The sequence below is a fragment of the Setaria italica genome, chromosome VIII (genome assembly GCF_000263155.2).
Source record: "Setaria italica strain Yugu1 chromosome VIII, Setaria_italica_v2.0, whole genome shotgun sequence".
NCBI classification, from domain to species: Eukaryota; Viridiplantae; Streptophyta; class Magnoliopsida; order Poales; family Poaceae; genus Setaria; species Setaria italica.
Genome location: NC_028457.1, coordinates 40,310,188 through 40,334,299, shown reverse-complemented (window position 1 = coordinate 40,334,299; position 24,112 = coordinate 40,310,188). Strand labels below are relative to the sequence as shown.

Genomic DNA, 24,112 nt, shown 5'->3' with positions numbered 1-24,112 from the left:
TTAATAGCCAATACTGGTCAGTACTAAACAAAATACTGCACTGTGCCAAATCATGGCAATAATTTGTGGCTCCTCAACGTCTGTGAGGGGGAGGAGGAGGAGGAGAGAGGAAATCAGCTTATGTGAACAAAAGAAACAATGTCAGAATAAAGATAACTAGAAGCATGGGTCTTGTGCACACCCCCTGGGCGCCGGTGGGATTCCAGAAAGCTCGAATTTTCCCAGCAGGTTGTTATCACAGTTCCTAGCTAGTCCTCTCACCCTCGTACACCTGGATAAGAACACCAGGCTGGTTGTCTGAATATGTAGACAAGACCTTCTCCTTTTCTTTGTTGGGATGGCCGTGTTCCTTGGAATCAGAACAGTCACGCATGACACCTCCAGCCGTCTCCAGACCAAGAGAAAGAAGGGTAACATCCAACAGGAGGAGGTCATGGACCTTATCGTTACCCTCACCGCTCAAGATGGCATCCTGCACAGCAGCACCATGGGCAACAGCCTCATCAGCTTGCAAAGCTCCTTCCCATTGAAGAAGTCATGAACAGGGCTCTCGTCCATCTTAGCATCCCTGAGACACTTCTCACAGGCTCCATACACTTCCTGAAGAGAATCATGTACGTTGAGCTCCTCATACCTGGCACGGGTGATGGTGGAGTACAAGTCAATACCTCATACAGCGAGTCAATCTCAATAGTGGTCTGTGCAGTGGAGGAGAGGGTCCTCAGCCTCCTGATGAGAGGACCTGTGGTTGCCAGTGATATCCTTCTTGTTCTTCCTCTTGAACTCCTGGACAAAGTGGTTGTCAAAGTCCTCACCACCAAGATGAGTGTCCCCAGCTGTAGCCTTGACCTCAAAGATACCCTCCTCGATAGTGAGGATAGATACCTGTAATCTGTCTACACAAGATAAATCAATTGATTCAGCAACCACACAAACCATGGCAATTGATACTAGATGATTAACGTTTGGAGGTGCATAACTGTGTGCTGTGTTGATCTACTAGGCAATTCAGTTTCCTGCTGTTTCAGACCTGTAATAATATCTTCCATTTGGCTGTGTCATGTACGTCGTGCAAATAACTTTGGGACATATATTATGCTGTCCTCCTCGTTTTGTTTCGTATTTTCAGTAAAGTTTTTCTCGCTTTTTACCACATCTTGCTGTCATGCATATTCTGCTAGTTCGATTGGGGCATTGCTCCAGTAGAATTCAGATGAGCTGGCTCTGTTTGTAAAGGCAGACAGAGCTTCAGAGAACACACATAAAAAAACATCAGTTGCGACAAACCCATCAGTAATCAGTGATGCGCAGTTTAATTTGATGTGCAGGCTAGTCAATTGGCCTTTTATCTAATGTCTTGTAGTTCGCTCTGCTTTGGCTTGTAGATCGTCTCGTTGAAGAGAGTCAAGTCTCAAAAACAGCCATTCTAAGGGATAAGCCCATCCTCTCATATGCACTTCGGTACTGTATACACTATTGTAAAATTACCGATGCGTTATTATGAAAAACATAAAGTAACCCCAAATCATGTGCACCTATTGCTGACTAATTAATTCAGTCCACACGCGAACATCAGCGTATCAGGGATGATGTGGTGTGCACCTAAAAAATGCAAACTTTTCCTTGAAACATTGCACCTTGAAGGTTAGCTTTCGTGACTATTTGGCATTTTTTTGATAAGGCTGAGCCATTGACAGAGTACACAACCGATAAATTAAGAGTAACAGGTAGTAATACGCAGGTTAGGTAAGTCCGAAATATAGGTCCACTCCCAAATTTTGGAGTACTATGCCAAAACTTATTTATTGTTTTGGCAATACTGAAGAATTCTATTGTTTATTGCTCCTAGTAAATAAATAACCTCTGCGCTGTCTGGTAAGAGAGATTACACAAAGCTGCTTTAACTCCATACGGGTTCAGTGGAACGGCAAAAAGCTATGCGAATCCATATAACCAGGCAGAATAAAGCTATGCGAATCCTTATCACCAGGCAGCAAGAAGCTATGCGATTCCTTATCACCAGGCATCAAGAAAGCTATGCGAATCCTTTCTAGCAGGCCACCCCAAGAGCCACGAGCATCGCTTTTGCGGGCCAGCGGCTAAGATGCGAAGCTGTCAAGCAAAGAAAGTAAAGAAGTCAATCAATGAAAAGGAGCAAGCATAGATCTCCTACCACGCTGTTGGCTGTGAAGTAGTACTGAATGCTACAAAGGAGCGGCATGTAAAAATTTATGCTACTTCAGCTCGGCCTTAATTTGGCACCATCGATCCTTTCACCACAGAGCAGAACATGGATTTGATTATTCCGCTTCTAAATACACAACGGCAACTTGCTAGTGAACTCGCCCTCCATCGCTTCTTCTACTGACGCCTACGTTGAGGTGAGCTAACTTAATTATAAGATAATAATAAGCTGATTTTGGTGTGCTTATGGATGCATGGTATACTACTACTAGCAGGCACTACGCTGCAGCTATGGCGGCCGTCCTGGATGCCATGGTACCCTACGTGAAGAAGCTCATCACGGACATGGCTGAAGAGGAGGTGTCCATGCTCCTAGGAGTCTCCGGAGAGATCGAGAAGCTGGAGGACAACATCGAAGGCATCAAAGCTTTCCTTGCGGATGCAGAGAGGAGGCGCCTCACTGACCAGAGTGTGCAGAGATGGGTGAGGAAGCTCAAGGACGCCATGTACGACGCCACCGACATCATAGACGAGTGCCACCTCGAGGCGGCTGACAAGCGGAGGGGGTCTACTGAAGACGGCAGCAGTGTGAAGAAGAAGGGTTGCTTCCAGCCATTGCTCTTCTGCATTCGGAATCCCGTGTTCGCCCACAAGATAGGCAGCCGGATCAAGGAGCTGAACCAGCGACTGGATGGCATCCACAAGGAGGCAGACAGGTTCAAGTTCAGTATCAACCTCGGTTCCAACCCGGAGCCGAGGAAGCTAACTGATGCTGAAAGGTCTACGCAGAACATGACGTCCGAGTTTGATGAGTCGGCCATTGTTGGTGAGAAGATCGAGCAGGATACAAGAGAGCTTGCACAGTTACTTATCACCGGTGGCCTCCACGATATCAAGGTGGTGTCCATCGTGGGCACAGGTGGCATGGGAAAGACCACCCTTGCCCAGAAGATCTTCAACGAGGTAACCATCCAAGATCACTTCAAAGTGAAGGTATGGCTCAGCATCACCCAACACTTCAACGAGATTGAGCTGCTCAAGACAGCAATCGAGCATGCTGGTGGAGTCCATGGAGGGACGCAAGACAAGACGCACCTCACAAGGACCCTCACCAAGACCCTTTCCACTGGCAGGTTCCTCCTGGTCTTGGATGATGTATGGTGTAACCAAGCATGGAGTCACGTTCTTAGTGTTCCAGTAAAAAATGCAAGCCAGAAACAACAGGGGAACTGGGTCCTAATCACCACAAGATCAGAAGACCTGGCCCAACGGATGGGAACCTCCTTCTACCAACACCGTGTCAGCCCACTGAATGAAGAGGACGCTTGGTCCCTGCTCACCAAACAGCTGCCGCCATCTCCTAATCCGGTTAGTATACACAGGCCAAATTTTTTATTCTTTGCAATCAAGTGAACAGTCAGTTAAACATACTGTTTTACTAATTCAGTAGTACCCCACATACTTTGGTCTGTGCACGTACTCTTAAATCCTTCTTACTGATAATCTGGAGCTTGATATTCTTTTCTTATTATAAACGGACGCACGGGTTTACGTTTTTAGGTATTTATGATATATTATTTTCATAGCTTTTGGCCTATTTGGATTGTAGTGCTCCCTCTTTGTATGTTAAGCTTGTAGTAAAACAAATTTACGTATGTAGAATGTCAACATCCATGGTGTCTTATTTGTATAATACCTATGAAATTCTTGTATCTATCTATATCATAGCTGGCTAAAGTCAAGGACCATTGCTTCTTCTCGCTTGGGCATAATAATGATGCAAATCCAATGTGGTTACTATATTATATTAATATAACTTGTAGTATGTTAGATAGCGTTAACTAGCACCTTGTGTATATAGCAAATAAAATGAACTTACTCAAAACCACAACTATTATTCTTCCTGAGTAGGGAGTGAACTTACTCAAGACATCCAATGCCAAATTGAACCGTAGCATATTGGCCGTCCGATTATTCTTCCTGAGTAGGGAGTGAAAAGAATTCATATTAGTCGTTAATTAAAAATCATAACTATTGGATCTTGCAATTAAATTTAATGTTAATTTAAATAAAAATGCACTGACATAATCATGGAATTCATTTGTTTGGATTGTTGACAGGTAGTTGGAACTGATTATCTAAGAGATGTCGGGATGAAAATTGTCAAAAAGTGTGATGGTTTACCGCTTGCTGTTAAAGTGATGGGAGGATTGCTAAGCATGAGGTCCAGAAGTGAGCGTGAGTGGGAGGCTGTTTTGAACCATCATGCATGGTCAGTAACTGGATTGCCCAAGGAGCTGGACAGCCGAATCTATTTGAGTTATGAGGATTTGTCTCCCCAGCAGAAGCAGTGCTTCCTTTACTGTTCACTTTTCCCAAAAGGTACATCTATTTCGTGGCTTAAAGTTATTCCCATGTGGATTAGTGAGGGATTCATCCAACCTCACGCGGACAAAAGTAGTTCCCATGATGACCAACTAGAAGAAATAGCAACCGAGTACTACAAGGAGTTAATCACCAGGAATCTTCTAGAACCGCAAGCTCCTTTAACTGCATACCATTGCACAATGCATGATGTGGTGCGCTCCTTTGCTGAATTTATGGCAAGAGAAGAGTCGCTTGTGGTGGAGGACATGCAAGTTGTTAGGGGTAGTAATGATAGTCTTGTTCGTCGCTTGTCCATAGGACCAACCAGTTTGGTACCCGGATTGGCTGCTCTACAAAAAAAAGGGTCAGTAAGAACATTATTTATAAATTCCAAGATGGACTTTGAGCTGAGTGATTCATTGAATAGTTTCTCTATGCTAAGGGTATTGTCTATACATGGTGGAGATTGTGATAGGTTGGTTGGTTCCCTATGTCAGTTGAGGCACCTAAGATACTTGGGATTAGAGGGAACAAATATATCTAGACTGCCAGACAATATCAACAATATGAAGTTCCTACAACATATTGTGCTTACCGGCTCTGTACATTTGGAGAATCTTCCTAGAACCATTATACAACTGGTGCATCTCAGAACTCTTGATATTTTTGGCTCGAATGACAATGTGGTAATACCCAAGGAGTTTGGTATGTTAAGAAATCTAAGGATACTTGGGTTCCGGGTACGCATGGACATGGATGGTGGCTGGTGCAGCTTGGAAGAGATAGGGCCTCTTTCTAAGCTTATAAGGCTTAGTTTACATGGTCTCGAGGATGTATCTGCCAGCTCGTTGGCTGAAATGGCTAGGATTAGCAGCAAGGAGCACCTTGAGTACTTGGCTTTATATTGGAGTAGTGGATGCATGGAATTGAGGGATGAGATCGAGAAGCAACAGCAGCAGCAAGTAGTGGAAGAGGTATTGGAGAAGCTCTGCCCACCACCCCGCATTCACCATTTATATATTAAAGGATACTTTGGTCGCACGCTACCAAATTGGATGATGGTAGTGGAAGCATGTGCCTTTAAGAGCTTGAGCATTTTGAGTCTGCAGGACCTGCCTTGCTGCACCAAACTCCCTGACGGCTTGTGTCGGATCCCTAGTCTGAAATCATTGGTCATTGAAGATGCACCAGCCATCAAGAGCGTCGGGTCCGAATTCCAGGCATCATCCTCTTCCTCGACTGCATCTACATCTTTTCCTAATCTGACACATCTTTCTATGGAAGGCTTGTGCGAATGGGAGGAGTGGGAGTGGGAGGAGCAGACTGTAGATGTGACTGCAGGCGCCATGGCCATGCACGCTCTCGAGTTTCTGAAGATCCACAAATGCAAGCTGAGCTGTTTGCCACCGGGGCTTGCCAACAACAAGAGGCATGCTCTAAGAGGTCTGTATCTGTACGAGCTGAGCAACCTGGCATCTGTGGAGAACTTCCCTTCTGTTGTGAAACTTGATGTGTTCGACTGCCCCAAACTCAAGAGGATTAGCGGCCTCTCCAAGTTGCACAAGATTAGGATCGTCCGCTGCCCAGAGCTGGAGGTGTTTCAAGGTGTCCCTGTACTCGACATCATTGTGCTGGTGGACGCCACCATGGAGACACTTCCAGGATACCTAGCATGTGTGAATCCAAGGTTTCTCAAGTTGGGTTGCAGCAAGGAGCTGCATGACTCCATTATTTCAGGTAGCTCCTCCGAGTGTGAGAAGATCAGCCATATCACCAAGCTTGACATCAACTGCATCGAAAGAAGATTCAGATGAAGATTCAGATTGAAGACTGAACGTCTTGATGGAAAGATAGCCTATGCGTTCAGGTAACTCGCATTATTCTTTCTCTATGCATAAAGTTGATTCTAGATTCCCAAGTGCTGTTTGTACTCCTGTTCCTTCTCTGCATAAAGTTGATTCTAGGCTCCTTTGCTTAGTACATGGCAAGAGAAGAATCTGTGGTGGTGGTAGGTCGACGACAAGCAGTCAGCTACTTGTGGTGCGGGTTGCACTGGCATGCGCGGTGATTGTTGGCTTCGGGTATTGTGCAGATTCCGATCGATATAGGTTGTGTATCTCTATGAAAGTACTTAGAGCGTACTGATGTATCTAGGCTACCTGACGACATTTATGTACTCGTTTGTGAGAAATTGGGCAGTACGTCTTCCTAGCAGGATTGTAAAGCTTGTGCACCTGAGGTCTCTTGACATCAGCGGATCGAATGTGAGTGCGGTACCCAAGGGTTTTTGTGGGTTAACAAATCTGAGAACATTTTTTTGGTTCCCAGCAGCCGGTGGTGGACGACGTGCGGGCAGCAGCCGGTGGTGCAGTTTGCAAGAGCTGGCGCCTCTCTCTCAGCTTAGGAAGCTTACACTAGCTATATGACCTAGAGAACGTGTCTGGTGCACAGCCACCTTAGCTATCTAGAGTTGAACTACAGCAGTGTTGGTGGTGGTAAGGCCAAGCAGCAGCGACAACTTAGTATACATTGTGAAACAGAGTGCTGTCAATACAGCCAATTCGCTCCTTTGCTGAATATATGGCAGTAGAAGAGATGCTGGTTGTTAGGGATGAACGAGCTAGCTGCTGATAGTGGTAGTGGCCTTGTTCGTGGCCTCTCCATAGCACCAACCGGTCTTATCAGTTCCAGATTGGGGCATTTTCAAGAAACAAAAGACACTTAGAACATTGGCCATAATGTCCAACATAAAACTTATGCCCGGTGATTCATTGACAATTTGCATGTAAGGCTGGATAGAAACCATTTGCATTCTTTCTCTGTACCCAAAGTTGATTTCAAATTACCAACTGTTGCTTGTACTACGATTAGTTATACAGCTGCAGTAATATTCATGCATCAATCACTGATGACATTAAATATTTGTGCGCTCAGCAGGGAGGAAAGCTGGTTGGCATCAAGCCATTGGATGGTGGGCCTCCGCCAGCTGGTTGGCATCAAGCCATTGGATGTCCGAGCTAGTATGAAGAAAAGACCTGCATGCTCCGATCGTTCTTGGTGAGCTCACTAAGAACATACGAACATGGTGCCATGGTGGTACGAATTGCACTTATTCGACCTCCTCACTAAGACCGCTGCCTCCAGTGGGTGCATCCTCATCCTTTTAGTACAAGATCTACGATGGTGTGTGCAGAGACTGTCTACAAAGCACTGACGAGCTTGTTATAGTTTACCAGTTACCCTTATCTGTTGTTTAGCAATACAAAGCACTGACGATCGAGCTTGTTACAGTTTACCGGTTCCGCAATACATCATGCGTGCATGTGACGCTACATACTCGAGATCTGCGAATAAATACGAGTGGGCAAAATTATAAGCTATGGAGTTTGCATTGGTTTGACCTAAACAACGTAATGCATTGTTTCACCTAAACAACGTAACGCATTGTTTGACCACTACTCGCTACTCCCTATATAGGAGTGGCTTCCTTCCTACTGAACTCGCCCTCCATCGCATCGCATACGCATTTCTCGCCGCTGCATTCTTCTACTGACGCATACGCATTGTTTGGCTTGGCACTCGGCAAAGAGCTTGTTTGCCGAGTGTCCGAGAAAAAACACTCGGCAAAAAGAAAATACTCGGCAAATTTAAGGTTTCCCGTAGTGCGTTGAGGTGAGCACACTCCTTCCATATATGGATCGATCGATCGATGGATGTAGGAGTAGGAGTACGAATAGTAGCTAACTTAATTATAAGATAATAATAATAAGCTGATTTTGGCTACTACTAGCAGGCACTACGCTCCAGCTATGGCGGCGGTCCTGGATGCTATGGTACCCTACGTGAAGAAGCTCATCACGGACATGGCTGACGAGGAGGTGTCCATGCTCCTAGGAGTCTACGGCGAGATCACCAGGCTGGAGGACAACATGGAAGGCATCAAGGCCTTCCTCGCGGGCGCCGAGAGGAGGCGCCTCACTGATGACAGCGTGAGAAGATGGGTGAGGAAGCTCAAGGACGCCATGTACGACACCACCGACATCATAGACCTGTGCCAACTCGTGGCGGCTAACAAGCGGAGGGGGTCTACTGAAGACGGCAGCAGTGTGAAGAAGAAGGTGTCAGCGGGTTGCTTCCAGCCGTTGCTCTTCTGCATACGGAATCCCGTGTTCGCCCACAAGATAGGCAGCCGCATCAAGGAGCTGAACTAGCAGCTGGATGGCATCCACAAGGAGGCAGATAGGTTCAAGTTCAGTATCAACCTCGGTTCCAACATGGAGCCGAGGATGCTAACTGATGCAGAAAGGTCTATGCAGAAGATGACGTCCGAGTTTGATGAGTCGGCCATTGTTGGGGAGAAGATCGAGCAGGATACAAGAGAGCTTGCACAGTTACTTATCACTGGTAGCCTCCACCATATCAAGGTGGTGTCCATTGTGGGCACAGGTGGCATGGGAAAGGCCACCGTTGCCCAGAAGATCTTCAACGAGGTAACCATCCAAGAGAACTTCAAAGTGAAGGTATGGCTCAGCATCACCTAGCACTTCGACGAGATTGAGCTGCTCAAGACAGCAATCGAGCATGCTGGTGGAGTCCATGGAGGGACACAAGACAAGACGCTCCTCACGCGGACCCTCACCAACACCTTGTCCACGGGCAGGTTTCTCCTCGTCATGGACCATGTGTGGAGTGACCAAGCATGGAGTCATGTTCTTAGTGTCCCAGTAAAAACCTCCTTCTACCAACACCATTCAGCCCACTGAATGAAGAGGACGCTTGGTCCCTGCTCACCAAACAGCTGCCGCCATCTCCTAATCAGGTTAGTATACACAGGCCAAATTTTTTATTCTTTTGCAATCAAGTGAACAGTCAGTTAAACATACTGTTTTACCAAACAGTCAGTTAAACATACTGTTTGACCAAATAATTGCTTGCTTTTATAAATTAAATAATGATGTTCTATGTCTGTGCATTCATGCAGATGCATTTATTTTTTTTGTATTATTTGAGTTGCATTTGAATTCAAATTTCAAAAGTTCAAACTTCATTTGAAAACTCCTCTCCCTTTTCTCCTTTCTCTTGGGCCACAATTCCTTCCCTTCAACTTCCAGCCCGGCTGGCCGCCAGGCCTATTCTTCCGCACCGGCCCGCTCTGCGTTTTCCCGGCCCAGCTTCCCACGCCTGCTCGGCCCGTTGCACCGGCCCAACACCTCAGGCCGGCCCGTTCCCCGCCCGCCGACGCTGGCAGGCGGGACCCGCCCGTCATCCTGTTCCTCCAGCCGCGTCCGCCAGCACCTCACGCACGAACGCACGCCCGGCTCCGAAACCGTCGCCCCTTCCTCGCGCACGCCTCCACTCCGCCACGCGCCGTAGCCGCTCCACCCCTCCAGAGCCGTTGCTCCCCCTCGGCTATAAATCCCCAAACGCATCTCCTCGTCACCGAGCTCCAGTTCACCGCCGCCTCCTCGAAGCCGCACGCACACATCGCCAACCTCCTCGCCTACGCGCTGCCGTCGCCCTGCCGTAGTCGTGCTTGCCGTCACCTTCGTCGCCGCCGAGCTTCGTGCGAAGGTGAGCCCCGGCCGCATCCCGTTTCGCCCGCATGAAGTTCGCCGGACGCCGCCGCTGTCGCACGCGTTCCGCCTCCGTCGCCGCCCGTCCGCCCGCGCTCCGCAAACGAGCTCGCCTCGTCCCCCTATACCTCCCCGTGCTATCTGCGCATCGAGCCGCGGCCGGAATCGCCGTCACGGCTAGCTCCCGCGCGTTCCGCCGCCGCTCGCCGTCGCGCCATTTTGCTAAAGAGCCCCCCCAGTTCTTCGTTAATCAACCCGCGGTTCTTTTGTATGAAAAGTAATTACAGAGTAGCCCTTTTCTTTTGTGCCTAGCCCCTGTCTTTCTGGTTAATTACGCCCGCAGTCCAGCTCGTTAGTTTTGCGAGTTAGCCCCTCTGTTTTTGGCATAATTATGTTTAGGTCCCTGGTTTTTGCAATCTAGCCTCTGGGAGTTTGTTTCTATCGCAGATAGGCCCCTGTAGCTTGTTTTGAGCGTAGTTTTCGCAACCTAACTCCGTTTTTAGCGATCTTTATGTTCACGTGTTTGTTTTGATGCGTAGAATAGATTAGTAAGCTTGTTTTCTCTATTTGTATTGATTGGTGTACTGTTTTTTCTTTTGTATGCTTGTTTGTGTTGGTGATCGCTTCGAGTAGAAGAATCGTTGTTCGGAAGTTTTGAAGATTAAGAGTTTCAAGGAAGCAAGATCTGAAGAGCAGTAAGAGTAACTTTTCATTGGAGAAAGGCAAGTGTCCCTAACCATCCTTCTACCTATGCTTTGTTGATAATATGATGCTAATGTTAATCGGAACATGGAGCGACCACCTAGGAAAACAGTGCAACCACAAGAACTATTATGGCTCTGGTCTTGGCTGAATAACTAGAAGTCTTCTGGGGTAATCCTACTTGTATGGCGGGGCTGAGTCGTTTGCGTACGCTCGTACCCAAACCTCGGTGGGATTACCACTGACTAATGAATCTTTGTAAAGGCCTCGTAGCGTCCCTATGCAATCACACCTCGAAAGTGTTGTATGGTGCCTAGCTAGCACCGCATGGTTGGGTCCAAAGTTCTTCTAAACTTGTACGCAACTTGTGGGTAAAGATGTACAACCTCTGCAGAGTGTCTAAAACTGATCGATCAGCCGTGCTCATAGTTAAGAGCAGCCTAGACCCTCACATGATTAATTGAACTTGAAGATGGACTGAATCGTTAATTCTGGTTAGTTCTTATGGCTTTGCTGAGTACCAACCATAAGTGTACTCACCCTTGCTTACTGCTGCTCAGAAGAAAAGTGTGTGGAGTTTCTGAAGATGATGCTGAGTTCTAGGCGTACGCAACCGCCAATCGACTGCCTGTGAAGTTTGGAGCCTTCGTTTTCAGGATTAAGCGTAAATCTCTCTCTTATTTCTTTACGTGATATTGTCTTTGTTATTCACTTTTGTCGTACATGTGTGTAACTTGATCCTGGCGCACATGTATGTAATGCACTCGGGTTTGTCCTCAAAACCGGGTGGGACACCGGGGGGGAGGGGGGCGAGGCCGGCAGCGGCGCGGTCCGGCGGAGGGGGTGGGCGGCGACAGAGGGGTGGAAAGGCAGCGGTGGTGGGGTGCGAGGTGAACGGCGGTGCGGCGGCAGTGAAGATGAGGCAGTTGGGCAGGTGCGATGTCTAAGTAATATTCGTTGTTTGCCGAGTGCCTAGATCTGGGGCACTCGACAAAGTATGGTATGCCGAGTGCCAAGATCTGGGGCACTCAGCAAAGTCTTTTTTTTATTTTAATAACGGTCGGGTTCTATCCAGTGGGCCCACGAAGAACCTTTACTGAGTGTCTATTGTAGGACACTCTCTTTGCCGAGTGTTCTACATCCTACACTCAGCAAAAAAATGATATTTCATGCTACTCACCTCCTCCCATAACGTGTTTTGCTATATTCGTTTTGCGTAGTTTGAAGGTACACCCAACAATACATATTTGATTTTCCTACGAATATTATTCCATTATTTCATGCAGTTATAGCTCAAAATCAATTTAAATTCTATAAGTGCTGATAATAAATAAAAATTATCAAACCGATCTGACAAATTCCCAAAATTTGACATGAACCAATTTATTTTTTCTATTTCCTATACAAAAAGTTTTGAATTCAAACTCCAATTCAACCGTCACTTTGACTCAAAATGTTAATAGATCCTTCTCAATTCCTAAACTCTTCTTCGAAGATACTCCGGTCCTACGTGATATAATATGCAAAACCTTCTCAATTTTTTTCCACAGCCTCCATATATGATATCATGATATCTTGATAAATCTCGTGATTTTTAGACTTCGTTTGCTTTTTTTAGAATTTAAAAACCGTTGACCCAGACGTTCGTGGTCGTGTTATCTGAACAAGATGTTCGAAATTTCTTTTCATTTCCTAGGTAAGGCCCCAGAATGGACTCAATAACATAAATAGGATTTTTCCACTGAACTTATTCTATTATTTCAATCACTTGCAGTTCAAATTTGCCTGTAATCGAAAAAATCCTATTTGTGCTATAAATTTATTAAATATAGCAAACTGATCGACAAATATACCAAATTTGAACATGTAGTATCACATGTTGTGTGTGGAGAGTAGAAAAAGTTTGGAGGGTAGGGAAGAAAAAAAATTATTATTTTGCCGAGTGTCTATAGAAAACACTCGGCAAAACTATACTTTGCCGAGTGCCTAGGGAGGGACACTCGGTAAACATGTACTTTGCCGAGTGCCGCTAACGGACACTCGGCAAAGTGCAAACGTCCAGCACACTTCTTGACAGTCGTCGCATGTGCGAGAGGCACGTGCTAGAGATTTGCCGAGTGACTGTAGTTTGCCGAGTGTCTTCATGGGTTTTGCCGCATGTCCTTTGCCGAGTGTATTTTGTATGCCGAGTGTATACATGGAGACACTTGGCAAACACGTCGTTTGCCGAGTGCCCGATAGAACTCAGCAAAGGAAAAAACACTCGGTATTTTCACTGTTTCCCATAGTGTTAGTGTGATCAAGGAGGAGGTGTTGGAAAAGCTCTGCCCTCCAACCTTACTGTGTGGGAGGGGGATATGCTGGTCCGCAGCTGCAAACTTGATGCTCGCTCCAGCACCAAGAGGCAAGCTCTGACAAGACTCGACCTCACCAGCCTGACATCTGTGGAGAACTTCAATTCCCTTCAGTTTTGGAACTTGACGTGTTCCGCTGCCACGAGCTCAAGAGGATCAGCAGCCTCTCCAGGTTGCACAAGATAAGGATCGTCCGCTGCCCGAAGCTGGAGAGGTGCTGGAAGGTGCGTTGAGCTGGAGGATGTCAACATGGAGGCTCTTCCAGGATATCGCCAAGCTGTACACCCAGCGTATCTCGAGCTGGGTTGCAGCAAGAATCCTTATTGTCACCAGGTATAAGCTCCGAGTGGAGTGTTTGACGTGTTTTCTAGCTAGCAGGCTGCCAGGCAGAAAAAAGCTATGCGAATCCATATCACCAGGCAGAAAAAAGTTATGCGAATCCTTATCACCAGGCAGCAAGAAGCTATGCGAATCCTTATCACCAGGCAGCAAGAAGCTATGCGAATCCTTTCTAGCAGGCCACCCCATGCCACGAGCATCGCCGTTGCGGGCCATCGGCTAAGATGCGAAGCTGTCGAGCAAAGAAAGGAAACAAGTCAATCAACGAAAATGAGCAAACTTAGCTCTCCCACCACGCTGTTGGCTGTGAAGTAGTACTGAATGCTAGATGGGCGGGAGCTCATCTGTTTAACAACAAAGGAGCGACATGTAAAAATTGATGCTACTTCAGTTCGGCCTTAATTTCGCACCATCGAGCGACATGTAAAAATTGATCCGTTTGCTCTATACATGGAAGCCGCGGCTGCAGTTTAATTTTTGCACTCCATCCTTTGACCACAGAGTTGTGACAGATGAGCTGATCCGATAACTACTGGAAAGAAAACGGCGACTTGCTACTCCTGGAGCTAGTCCTATATAGGGAGTGGCTTCCTTCCTAATGAACTCGCCCTCCATCGCTTCTTCTACTGACGCGTACATTGAGGTGAGCACACTCCTTCCACATATGGATCGATCGATTTGATCGATGTAGTATAAGATAATAATAAGCTGATTTTGGTGTGGTTATGTATGCATGGTTTACTACTACTAGTAGGCACTACGCTCCAGCCATGGCCGCCATCCTGGATGCCTTGGCACCCTACGTGAAGAAGCTGATCTCTGACATGGCGCAAGAAGAGGTGTCCATGCTGCTGGGTGTCTCCGGCGAGATCGAGAAGCAGGAAGGCAACATTGAAGGCCTCAAAGCTTTCCTCGCAGATGCAGAGAGGAGGCGCATCACTGACCAGAGTGTGCAGAGATGGGTGAGGAAGCTCAAGGACGCCATGTATGACGCCACCGACATCATAGACCTGTGCCAACTCGAGGCGGCTGACAAGCGGAGGGGGTCTACTGAAGAACGCAGCAGTGTGAAGAAGAAGGTGTCAGTGGGTTGCTTCCAGCCGTTGCTCTTATGCATGCGGAATCCCGTGTTCGCCCACAAGATAGGCACCCGCATCAAGGAGCTGAACCAGCGGTTGGATGGCATCCACAAGGAGGCAGACAGGTTCAACTTCAGTATCAACCTTGGTTCCAACCCGGAGCCGAGGAAGCTAACTGATACCGAAAGGTCTATGCAGAAGACGACATCCGAGTTCAATGAGTCAGCCATTGCTGGCGAGAAGATCGAGCAGGATACAAGAGAGCTTGCACAGTTACTTATCTCCGGTGGCCTCCACGATATGAAGGTGGTGTCCATCGTGGGGACAGGTGGCATGGGAAAGACCACCCTTGCCCAGAAGATCTTCAACGAGGTAACCATCCAAGAGCACTTCAAAGTGAAGGTATGGCTCAGCATCACCCAGCACTTCGACGAGATTGAGCTGCTAAAGACAGCAATCGAGCATGCTGGTGAAGTCCATGGAGGGACGCAAGACAAGACGCTCCTCACGCGGACCCTCACCAACACCTTGTCCACGGGCAGGTTTCTCCTCATCATGGACGATGTGTGGAGTGACCAAGCATGGAGTCATGTTCTTAGTGTCCCAATCAGAAAGGCAAGCCAGAAACAACAGGGGAACTGGGTCCTAATCACTACAAGATCAGAAGACCTGGCCCAACGGATGGGAGCCTCCTTCTACCAACACCATGTCAGCCCACTGAATGAAGAGGACGCTTGGTCCCTGCTCACCAAACAGCTGCCGCCATCTCCTAATCAGGTTAGTATACACAGGCCAAACTTTTTATTCTTTGCAATAAAGTAAACTGTTTTACTAATTCAGTAGTACCCCACGTACTTTGGACTTTGATACACTTAAATCCTTCTTACTGATAATCTGGAGTTTGATATTCTTTTCTTATTATAAAAGGAATTGCTTGTGCGTAATTTATGGGTACTTAGAATTTGAATTCTAATAAATGAAATGGTACACCCACACCTCCACCGCCACACGCCCACATTACACTATGCTTTTTCTCAAACTAGAATTTGATTAAGTGAGGAATACACAACTGCTCTTGAGAATCTTTTATTTGGAACAAGAGGAGTCTTCCGTATATGGACTATTAGAATGTGACTGGTTCAAATAAAATGAAATACTAAATCCCTAAACATTGTCTGTGCACTTAATTCGATGTGGTCATGAATCATCATCCATTTCTCTAAATCTATTACTAGTTTTGGAGAAATCATTATTAAGATTTTTAAAAAAAAACTATATAGCAATCCATTCTTCTGCACAGGTTAGTAATTTTAATAGTTATATGTTCATTCTAAAGAGTCATATGTATTATAAAGTGGATAAATTTGGGGGGCCATAACTAAACAAAATTCACTATGGTTAGAAAATCCGCAGCCAAAATTCACTATGGAGCAGAGGTGAGCCCAAGAGCGGAGGATGAAGTGGCGACACACAGTCGGAGGCCCGTGCTGCTGAGGGCAGAGAGGACGAGGAGGCGGCACACGAGCAGTGGGGCCGAGCCAGGTCAAGCGTGATCGCCGATGAAGGAGCGGCTAGAACGGTGCAGACCCAACGTGAAAATTTTGCAGCCACATGGCGCGATTCCATTTTCGCGTTGGGACTCGGAAAATTTTGGTGCCTCCCTGACCCCTTATAAAGGAGTGGTCTCTGCCAGCAGAGACCATCTGTACTAGCGAACAGTATTATAGCTTGCCAGCACATATTTTTCATCAAATCTCATCTCAAATATTTTAAAGAATTGCTAAAGGTGTTCAAACATGTTTCAAACTTCTACGCATGAATATACATGTTAGAGTGCACCTAAAAAGTATATTTTGATATAAAATATAAATATTTTGACTAGTTAATTCACATGTTACTCTACCTTGGAACTCCTCTTGAGTTATAGGGTTATGAGGAGGTTCGTGTCCATTTTGTGAAACATGTGTTGTTCTACTATATCAAAATATGTTGTTTTCCTAATTTTGGGTAATGACAAAATGATTCAATACCAATTATGATTTACGGACCAACTTTAAATATTATTATAATTTATTTAAACCAAAATGTAAATAGAATTACAGATAAACCTAGGAAACATATGAATATTTCACCAATTTCCATGATTTTGAGATGTGTCTTTACAAGTCGTCCTATTCCTATCCATGAATGTGATTTTTTATGAATATATTTCCATCACAAAAAATTTCCAATAACCATGTTTAAAATTACCTAAAACCATTGAAACTTACAAATCACCTTGAAAAATTCAATAACGAAACCTCCCCCCTTGTATTCGGTGTTTTTGGAGCTTTTCCCGAGCTCCTATAGAGTAGGCTCCAAATGGAAGATTGGATGGGGAAAAAGTTGTCCGCAAGCATATTTGGGCGGCATCTGTGTTGGTGGGCCGGCCTTTGGCATCTTTGTGCTAACGGGTGCCAATTCTACCGCCAGCATATTAATTTCCGTGTGCGAGCACAAACCGCTTTTGGCATAGTGATTGATTCTCTTTGCTCTCTCTCTCTCTATATATAACATAACACCCATGTATATACTCTGTAACCATTGCATTATTGCTGTGCGGATTATTCTATATGCTTTTTATATTATTGCTGATCCATTGAAAGTAAACTGATATGCTCGCTGCTTCCGACATGCATGTGTTTACATGGTCTGCATAATGACATGCTCTATGCACATATACTTTGCGTTGCTTTGAATACTTTCAATAATGGAAGACATGAGTAATTTATTAAAAATTAAACGTATATGGGAGTACTTTGGTTATTTTCTTCATAATGGCAGATGCAGGTGGTTTAGACGTAAACACAGGGGCTTACTTTAGATTTTTATTATAATTAAAGAGGCGGCATATATAGACCAAAATTTAGGGGTTGATTTACATTATTTATAACATACTCCCTCCATCCTGAAATACAAGGTATCCTAGAGATTTTAAAACATATTAGCAGGAATGATTGCCTAGTAAGTGGTAACCCGCTAAGGTTTCAGGTCGAAGCAGAGTATAAATTTCTCTCAAGACTGCGAAGCTACCATAGAGCATATTAGAATGAGGGCCATATTATACCCCATCAACACCTCCCCTCTTGTCCTTTCGGTAAGATTACCCCAGATTAAAGTCTCTAATTAACTAGCCATGACTAGAGCCATATACTTCTTGTGGTCGCACTGTTTTCCCAGGTGGTTCTCCATGTTCCAATTGAGCATGGTGATCTTGTATTAATGAAAGGTATAGAATAAATAAAATAGGTTTAAGCATTGGTTCATTAACACCACCATAACCAAGTTAAGCAACTATGAAATAACTACCCAACATTATAGTAAACCCAAGTTGATCAAGGTATAGGGAATTAAACTAGGCACACCTTAAATAGGACTCGTCATGCTTATAAACTTAACATGCATAGCATATGTGTATTGAACAAGAATGTAAAGGTTTCATAGGATCAAGTTGTGATCAAGAGCACGACTTGCCATCTTGGACTTGCTCCAGCTGCTCGAAGTCTTCAAAGCCTTGACCTTCGAATTCCTCGAACTGTAATCCTTCTATATGCATCACACGAGCATATACAAGCAAACAAGGGAATAAAATAAGAAAACAATACACCAAACAGTAGCAATAGAGCAAAAAAAGATCATAAAACTAATCTACGCGTTAAGAAAAACTCATAGACGCAAGAAACGCTTAAAATGGATCTAAAACGCTAAAGATATGAACTAAACAAGGTGTATGGGCTTATCAGCAAGGAAACTAAACTTCCAGGGTCCAAGTTATGAGAAACCGAGGGCTAAAACATAAATAAGCATATAAATCGAAGGTTTAATGCGTAAAAGAGTGGGCCTAGGATGGTAGGCACTATTTTGCAAAAGATCAGGGGCTAAAACAGAAGAAAAAGGACCTGGATCTAATTACTTTGGGACTTGGGACTCTTTAGTGCAAACGAACGGCGTGGCATGAGGGTTAACCGTTATTGACCCATGTCAGATCTGATTCGGGCCTTCGGATCAACATCGAGCGGTTGTGGTCATCTAGGACAAAAACCCGGCGGCGGCGGCGCACTCGTTGAAACTAGCTCAAAATCCAGCGTCCGAGTGTGGTTTGCAACGCGATCTAGCCCTGGAGGAAGCAGAGTGCACGACGAACACATCTACGGTGTTGTCATGGTGGTTGGCACGGGGACGGCAAAGGCGACGCTGCGGAGCGGTTCGTTGTGGTAGTGTTTGTCTCCAACAAGCTTGTCCGTGTGAAGGGAGATGAGGGGAAGCACGGGGACTTCATTGGCAGCCTCCTCACCCCCTTGCGGTTCATCGGGCGTTGTCCTTGGCTACGACGGCAGAGATCAACGGAAGCGGGTGCGCGCGGTGCTCAGGCTCGGCCTACGACAGCGTTGGACCTCAAGGCAATAGCTAGGGTTTGATGAGGCCGAGGGGGGGGTGGCGACCTTTTATAGCATGGGGCTGGCCTTGGCATGCTGGCCCAAGGCCGAGGTGGACGTGGAGGGCGCGGTCGGGAGCGGCTCGAGCCAAACTCAAGTCTAGCTTGAGTGTGTCGCGGGGATGGCAGGTGGAAGGGGATGATGAGCGGGACCCAGGTGTCAGCAGAGGAAGAGGAGGAGCAGCGCGGGAGCTGGGCTGAGACGGAGATGGGCCGCTGCTAGGCTGTTGTGGTGATGCGCTGCGGCTGCGGAGGAGGAGCGGAGCGCTGGGCCAAGCTGAGTCCGAAGAAAGAAGTGGGCCGAAAGGAAGAGAAGGAAGGGAGGGAAAATAAAAAGGGTTTTCCTATTTATTTAAAAGAGATTCAAATTAATGAATCCAAACACAAATTTGAATTCAAGCAACCAAAAATAATGCACCATCATGAATGCAACAATGAACTCCTATGATTCATTAATTTATTTCAAAAAGGTTTAAATGCCCAAGAAAATTTAAATATCCTTAGACACATGCATTTAATTTCTAATATATTTTATTAATTGAAAATATGAAAATTAGGGTGCTACATCCACCAATCAGTCACCATTATCTTGTTAATTATAGAAAAAATTAAATGGCCATCATCCAAATGTACCTACAATAATGCCTTGTACTTGAGGATAAATTTTGAACACTCGGATGCCTTGTATTACAATACGGAGGGATTAGATGGATAATTTGGTTATATATCTACTGTGTATCATTTTTTAAAGTCACTGAGCTGGGTAATTAATGAGCAAGATTGGATTTACTTTAGATTTTTTCCGTAATAACAAAGGTGGGTAATTTTTGTAAAGAAAAACATAGTTATTTTTGTCAATAATGACGAGAGCCTAGATAATTAATGGCATAATGTTTCCTTTTTTATAAGAATTTGTAGGATTTATATTTTTTCTCTAGCACATACATAGAAGCTCCAAAAACAGTCTATAATTTGTAATAAACGTGTAACATGTATGCAGAAATGGTCCTTGGGGAATGCAGAAGTGTACACTTCATATATATGTAAAAGCACAAACAAGTTTTATTTCCTTAAATTGCATATATGTACAAAAGCAGAATGTTATTGGTTTCTAAAATTGGCTTATGGAATTGAAAGCACAAAAGCAGAACGCCACGCCCACACGTGAAAAAAACCAATCAAGGACGTACTTTTGAGAGACATCCAACGCCAAATAGACCTTAGCATATTGGCCATCCGATTATTCTTCGTGAGTAAAGAGCTAAAAGAATTCATATTAGTTGTTAATTAAAAATCGTAACTATGGGATCTTGCAATTAAACTTCATGTTAATTTAAATAAAAATGCACTCACACAAGGGTGCAATTCATTTGTCTGGTTTGTTGACAGGTAGTTGGAACTGATTACCTAAGAGATGTCGGGATGAAAATTGTCAGAAAGTGTGATGGCTTACCGCTTGCTGTCAAAGTGATGGGAGGATTGCTAAGCACGAGGTCTAGAAGTGAGCGTGAGTGGGAGGCTGTTTTGAACCATCATGCATGGTCAGTAGTTGGATTGCCCAAGGAGCTGGACAGCCGAATCTATTTGAGTTATGAGGATTTATCTTCCCAGCAGAAGCAGTGCTTCCTTTACTGTTCACTTTTCCCAAAAGGTACAAGTATTTTGTGGCGTCGTGTTATTCCCATGTGGATTAGTGAGGGATTCATCCAACCTCACACGGACCGAAGTAGTTCACATGATGACCAACTAGAAGAAATAGCAGCCGAGCACTACCAGGAGTTAATCACCAGGAATCTTATAGAACGGCAAGGGACATACAGATGCACAATGCATGATGTGGTGCGCTCCTTTGCTGAATTTATTGCAAGAGAAGAGTCGGTTGTGGTGCAGGACATGCAAGTTGCCGGTGGTAGTAATGATAGTCTTGTTCGTCGCTTGTCCATAGGACCAACCAGTCTGGTACCTGGATTGGCTGCTCTATAAAAACAAGAGTCAGTAAGAACATTATTTATAAGTTCCAAGATTAAGAGTCTGGTACCTGAATTGTCATTGAATAGTTTCTCTATCCTAAGGGTATTGTTTATACATGGTGGAGATTGTGATAGGTTGGTTGGTTCCATATGTCAGTTGAGGCACCTAAGATACTTGGGATTAGAGGACACAAATATATCTAGGCTGCCAGACGACATCGACAATATGAAGTTCCTACAGCATATTGTGGTTCGAGGCTCTGTACATTTGGAGAATCTTCCTAGAACCATTATACAACTGGTGCATCTTAGAACTCTTGATATGTATGGTTTGAATCCCAATGTGGTAATACCCAAGGAGTTTGGTGGGTTAAGAAATCTAAGGTTACTTGGTGGGTTTCGGGTACACATGGATATGGATGGGCGCTGGTGCAGCTTGGAAGAGATACGGCCTCTTTCTAAACTTAGGAGGCTTACTTTACATGGTCTCGAGAATGTATCTGCCAGCTCATTGGCTGAAATGGCCAGGATTAGCAGCAAAGAGCACCTTGAGTACTTGGAATTACAATGGAGTAACAGCGCATGCATGGAATTGAGGGATGAGATCGAGAAGCAGCAGCAGCAAGTAGTGGAAGAGGTATTAGAGAAGCTCTGCCCACCACCCCGCATTCACCATTTAATTATTCAAGGATACTTTGGTCGCACGCTACCAAATTGGATGATGGTAGTGGAAGCATGTGCATTTAAGAGCTTGAGCCTTTTGAGGCTGCAGGACCTGCCTTGCTGCACCAAACTCCCTGATGGTTTGTGTCGGCTCCCTAGTCTGAAAGTGTTGGACATTATAGATGCACCAGCCATCAAGAGCGTCGGGTCCGAATTCCAGGCATCATACTCTTCGTCGACTGTGGGTGGAGGCGTCACTGCATCTACATCAGCTGCATTTCCTAATCTGACACATCTTTATCTGAAAGGCTTGTACAAATGGGAGGAGTGGGACTGGGAGGAGCAGACTGCAGGCACCATGGCCATGCACGCTCTCGAGCGTCTGCAGATCAGAAAATGCAAGCTGAGCTGCTTTCCACCGGGGCTTGCCAACAACAAGAGGCATGCTCTAAGAGAGCTGACACTGAGGGAGCTGAACAACCTGACATCTGTGGAGAACTTCACTTCTGTTGTGAAACTTGTCGTGTTTGACTGCCCCAAGCTCAAGAGGATTAGCGGCATCTCCAGATTGCACAAGATTAGGATTGTCCGCTGCCCGAAGCTGGAGGTGTTGCAAGGTGTCCCTGTACTCGACAGCATAGAGCTGGAGGACGGCACCATAGAGAGACTTCCTGGATACCTACCTTGTGTGAATCCAAGGTTCCTCAAGTTGATTTGTAGCAAGGAGCTGCATGATTCCATTATTTCAGGTAGCTCCTCCGAGTGTGAGAAGATCAGCCATATCACCAAGCATGACATCAACTACGTCGAAGAAGATTCAGATGAAGATTGAAGACTGCACGTCTTGATGGAAAGATAGCCTATGCGTTCAGGTAACTCGCATTATTCTTCCTCTATGCCGAAAGTTAATTGTTTCTAGATTCCCATCTGTTGTTTGTACTCCTATTCCTTGTCTGTATCCATGGAATCTCCATGCATCGTTGCTAATTCGTCAAATATTTGTGCCGTCAACAGGGATGAAAGCTTTCATTTAATTTGACTAGGCACAGATGCAGACGGGCATCGTATTGTCAAATATATCTGTATGCCTAGAGCGTGAGTGGAATGCTGCTTTGACAAGTCCTTGATGGTCAGTAGTAACTGGATAACCGGAGATACTTGTGGTGGTCGACGACAAGAATCTGCGGCGGTGGTCGACGACAAGCAGGCAACTACTTGTGGTGGTAGTGGCAGCGGCATGCTTGTAACTATAAATTGACTATAGTTGGTGATTGTTGGCTACTTGTAACTATAAATTGACTATAGTTGGTGATTGTTGGCTACTTGTAACTATAAATTGACTAGGTATTGTACATTTGTGTCTACAAAGTGTGTGTTTTGTGTGATCAAGAGCAAGAAAAAGCAACATATTTGTGTCTACAAGTAACCTGGTGCAGGTGCCAGAACCAAACTCAAGCATTGAGGATTGTTGTTGAGTCCGAGCCTCGCTCGTACTCAAACACTCACTACTAGAGAACTGACTTTAGATACCACCCCCTTTAGTCTCGGTTTAATTTTAGCCCGGGCGAAAAGGGGGTGCGCTACACTTTACTCCCGGTTGGTATTTGCAATCGGGACTAAAGGGAACCTTTTAGTCCCGGTTCAAAAAATCAGCCACCCGTGGAGATCCTTTAGTTCTGGTTGAAAAATTCAGGCACACGCAGGGGACCCTTTAATCCCAGTTGGTAAGATCAACCAGGACTAAAAGGTCACCCTTTAGTCCTGGTTGGTATTACCGCTCGGGACTAAAGCAACCAGGATAAAAGGGGGTCCTTTAGTCCCGGTTGAAAACTCCAACTGGGATAAAAAGGTCCCCCACGGGTGGCTGAAAAAAGAATAAAGCCCTCGGACCATTTTTATCCCGATTGGTTGTAACGACCGACCCCTAAACCTTCCCAGATAGTCTTGATCAGAGCCCTTGATCCTAGTCATCTACCTTGCTTTTTCCCGCACCGAGTGCTCCGCTATCCGGCTGGTCCCGACCCCTGAGATCCGACCCCTCTCCGCTTCGTTCCTCTCCCGACCCCGGCAAGCACAGCCCACCGTCGGATCCTGTTAATCTTCCTCAACCACCGTTCTCTCCACCGGTGGACCCGCAAGATCTTTTTCCCAGATCCTCCGTGACAGTCGCACTCGAGTTGCATGGCCGCCTCACAGTCTTCCTGCCGCGTGGCTCGTCTTCTCCGACGCCCGCCGCTCAGTTTTGTCTCTGGCAAGCGACCGAGTGGGTTCTCGCGCCCCCTTCCCCAATGGCAGCGGAAGCCCCTCTGCACCCCTTTCTGCAGAGCCTCGCCTCCCGCGCCCATCATCACGCCGCCAGATCCCGGCCCCAGAGCCCGATGTCGCCCGTCTTTTCCGTCCCTTCAGC

The 24,112-nt window shown here is 45.7% G+C and overlaps 2 protein-coding genes and 1 pseudogene across 13 annotated transcripts; 2 read left to right on the top strand and 1 right to left on the bottom strand.

Annotated features, from left to right (window-relative positions):
- Positions 1 to 14: 14 nt before the first annotated feature.
- Positions 15 to 1,134, bottom strand: LOC101763363 (annotated as a pseudogene).
- A 1,013-nt stretch (positions 1,135 to 2,147) lies between these two features.
- On the top strand, positions 2,148 to 23,124 carry LOC101764563 (putative disease resistance protein RGA3). Of its 7 annotated transcripts, none has more exons than XM_022829366.1 (5): positions 2,148 to 2,381; positions 2,457 to 3,552; positions 4,305 to 5,994; positions 22,161 to 22,577; positions 22,720 to 23,124. In XM_022829366.1, the coding sequence occupies exons 2-4, from the start codon at positions 2,476 to 2,478 to the stop codon at positions 22,535 to 22,537; spliced, it is 3,144 nt and encodes a 1,047-aa protein (XP_022685101.1). In that variant the 5' UTR covers positions 2,148 to 2,381; positions 2,457 to 2,475; the 3' UTR covers positions 22,538 to 22,577; positions 22,720 to 23,124. The 7 variants fall into 7 exon arrangements, with proteins under 7 accessions (XP_022685101.1, XP_022685100.1, XP_022685104.1 ...); XM_022829365.1 differs by having other exon boundaries at positions 2,149 to 2,381; positions 2,460 to 3,552; XM_022829369.1 differs by lacking the exons at positions 22,161 to 22,577; positions 22,720 to 23,124 and adding an exon at positions 7,489 to 7,931 and having other exon boundaries at positions 2,151 to 2,381; positions 2,460 to 3,552; positions 4,305 to 6,418.
- On the top strand, positions 11,745 to 21,093 carry LOC101766195 (putative disease resistance protein RGA3). 6 transcript variants are annotated; one of them, XM_022829373.1, is made up of 4 exons: positions 11,745 to 11,760; positions 14,021 to 14,162; positions 14,271 to 15,375; positions 20,462 to 21,093. In XM_022829373.1, the coding sequence occupies exons 3-4, from the start codon at positions 14,290 to 14,292 to the stop codon at positions 21,053 to 21,055; spliced, it is 1,680 nt and encodes a 559-aa protein (XP_022685108.1). In that variant the 5' UTR covers positions 11,745 to 11,760; positions 14,021 to 14,162; positions 14,271 to 14,289; the 3' UTR covers positions 21,056 to 21,093. The 6 variants fall into 6 exon arrangements, with proteins under 6 accessions (XP_022685108.1, XP_022685107.1, XP_004980070.1 ...); XM_022829372.1 differs by lacking the exon at positions 11,745 to 11,760 and adding an exon at positions 13,798 to 13,942; XM_004980013.4 differs by lacking the exon at positions 11,745 to 11,760 and having other exon boundaries at positions 13,800 to 14,162; positions 14,274 to 15,375.
- Positions 23,125 to 24,112: the final 988 nt, after the last annotated feature.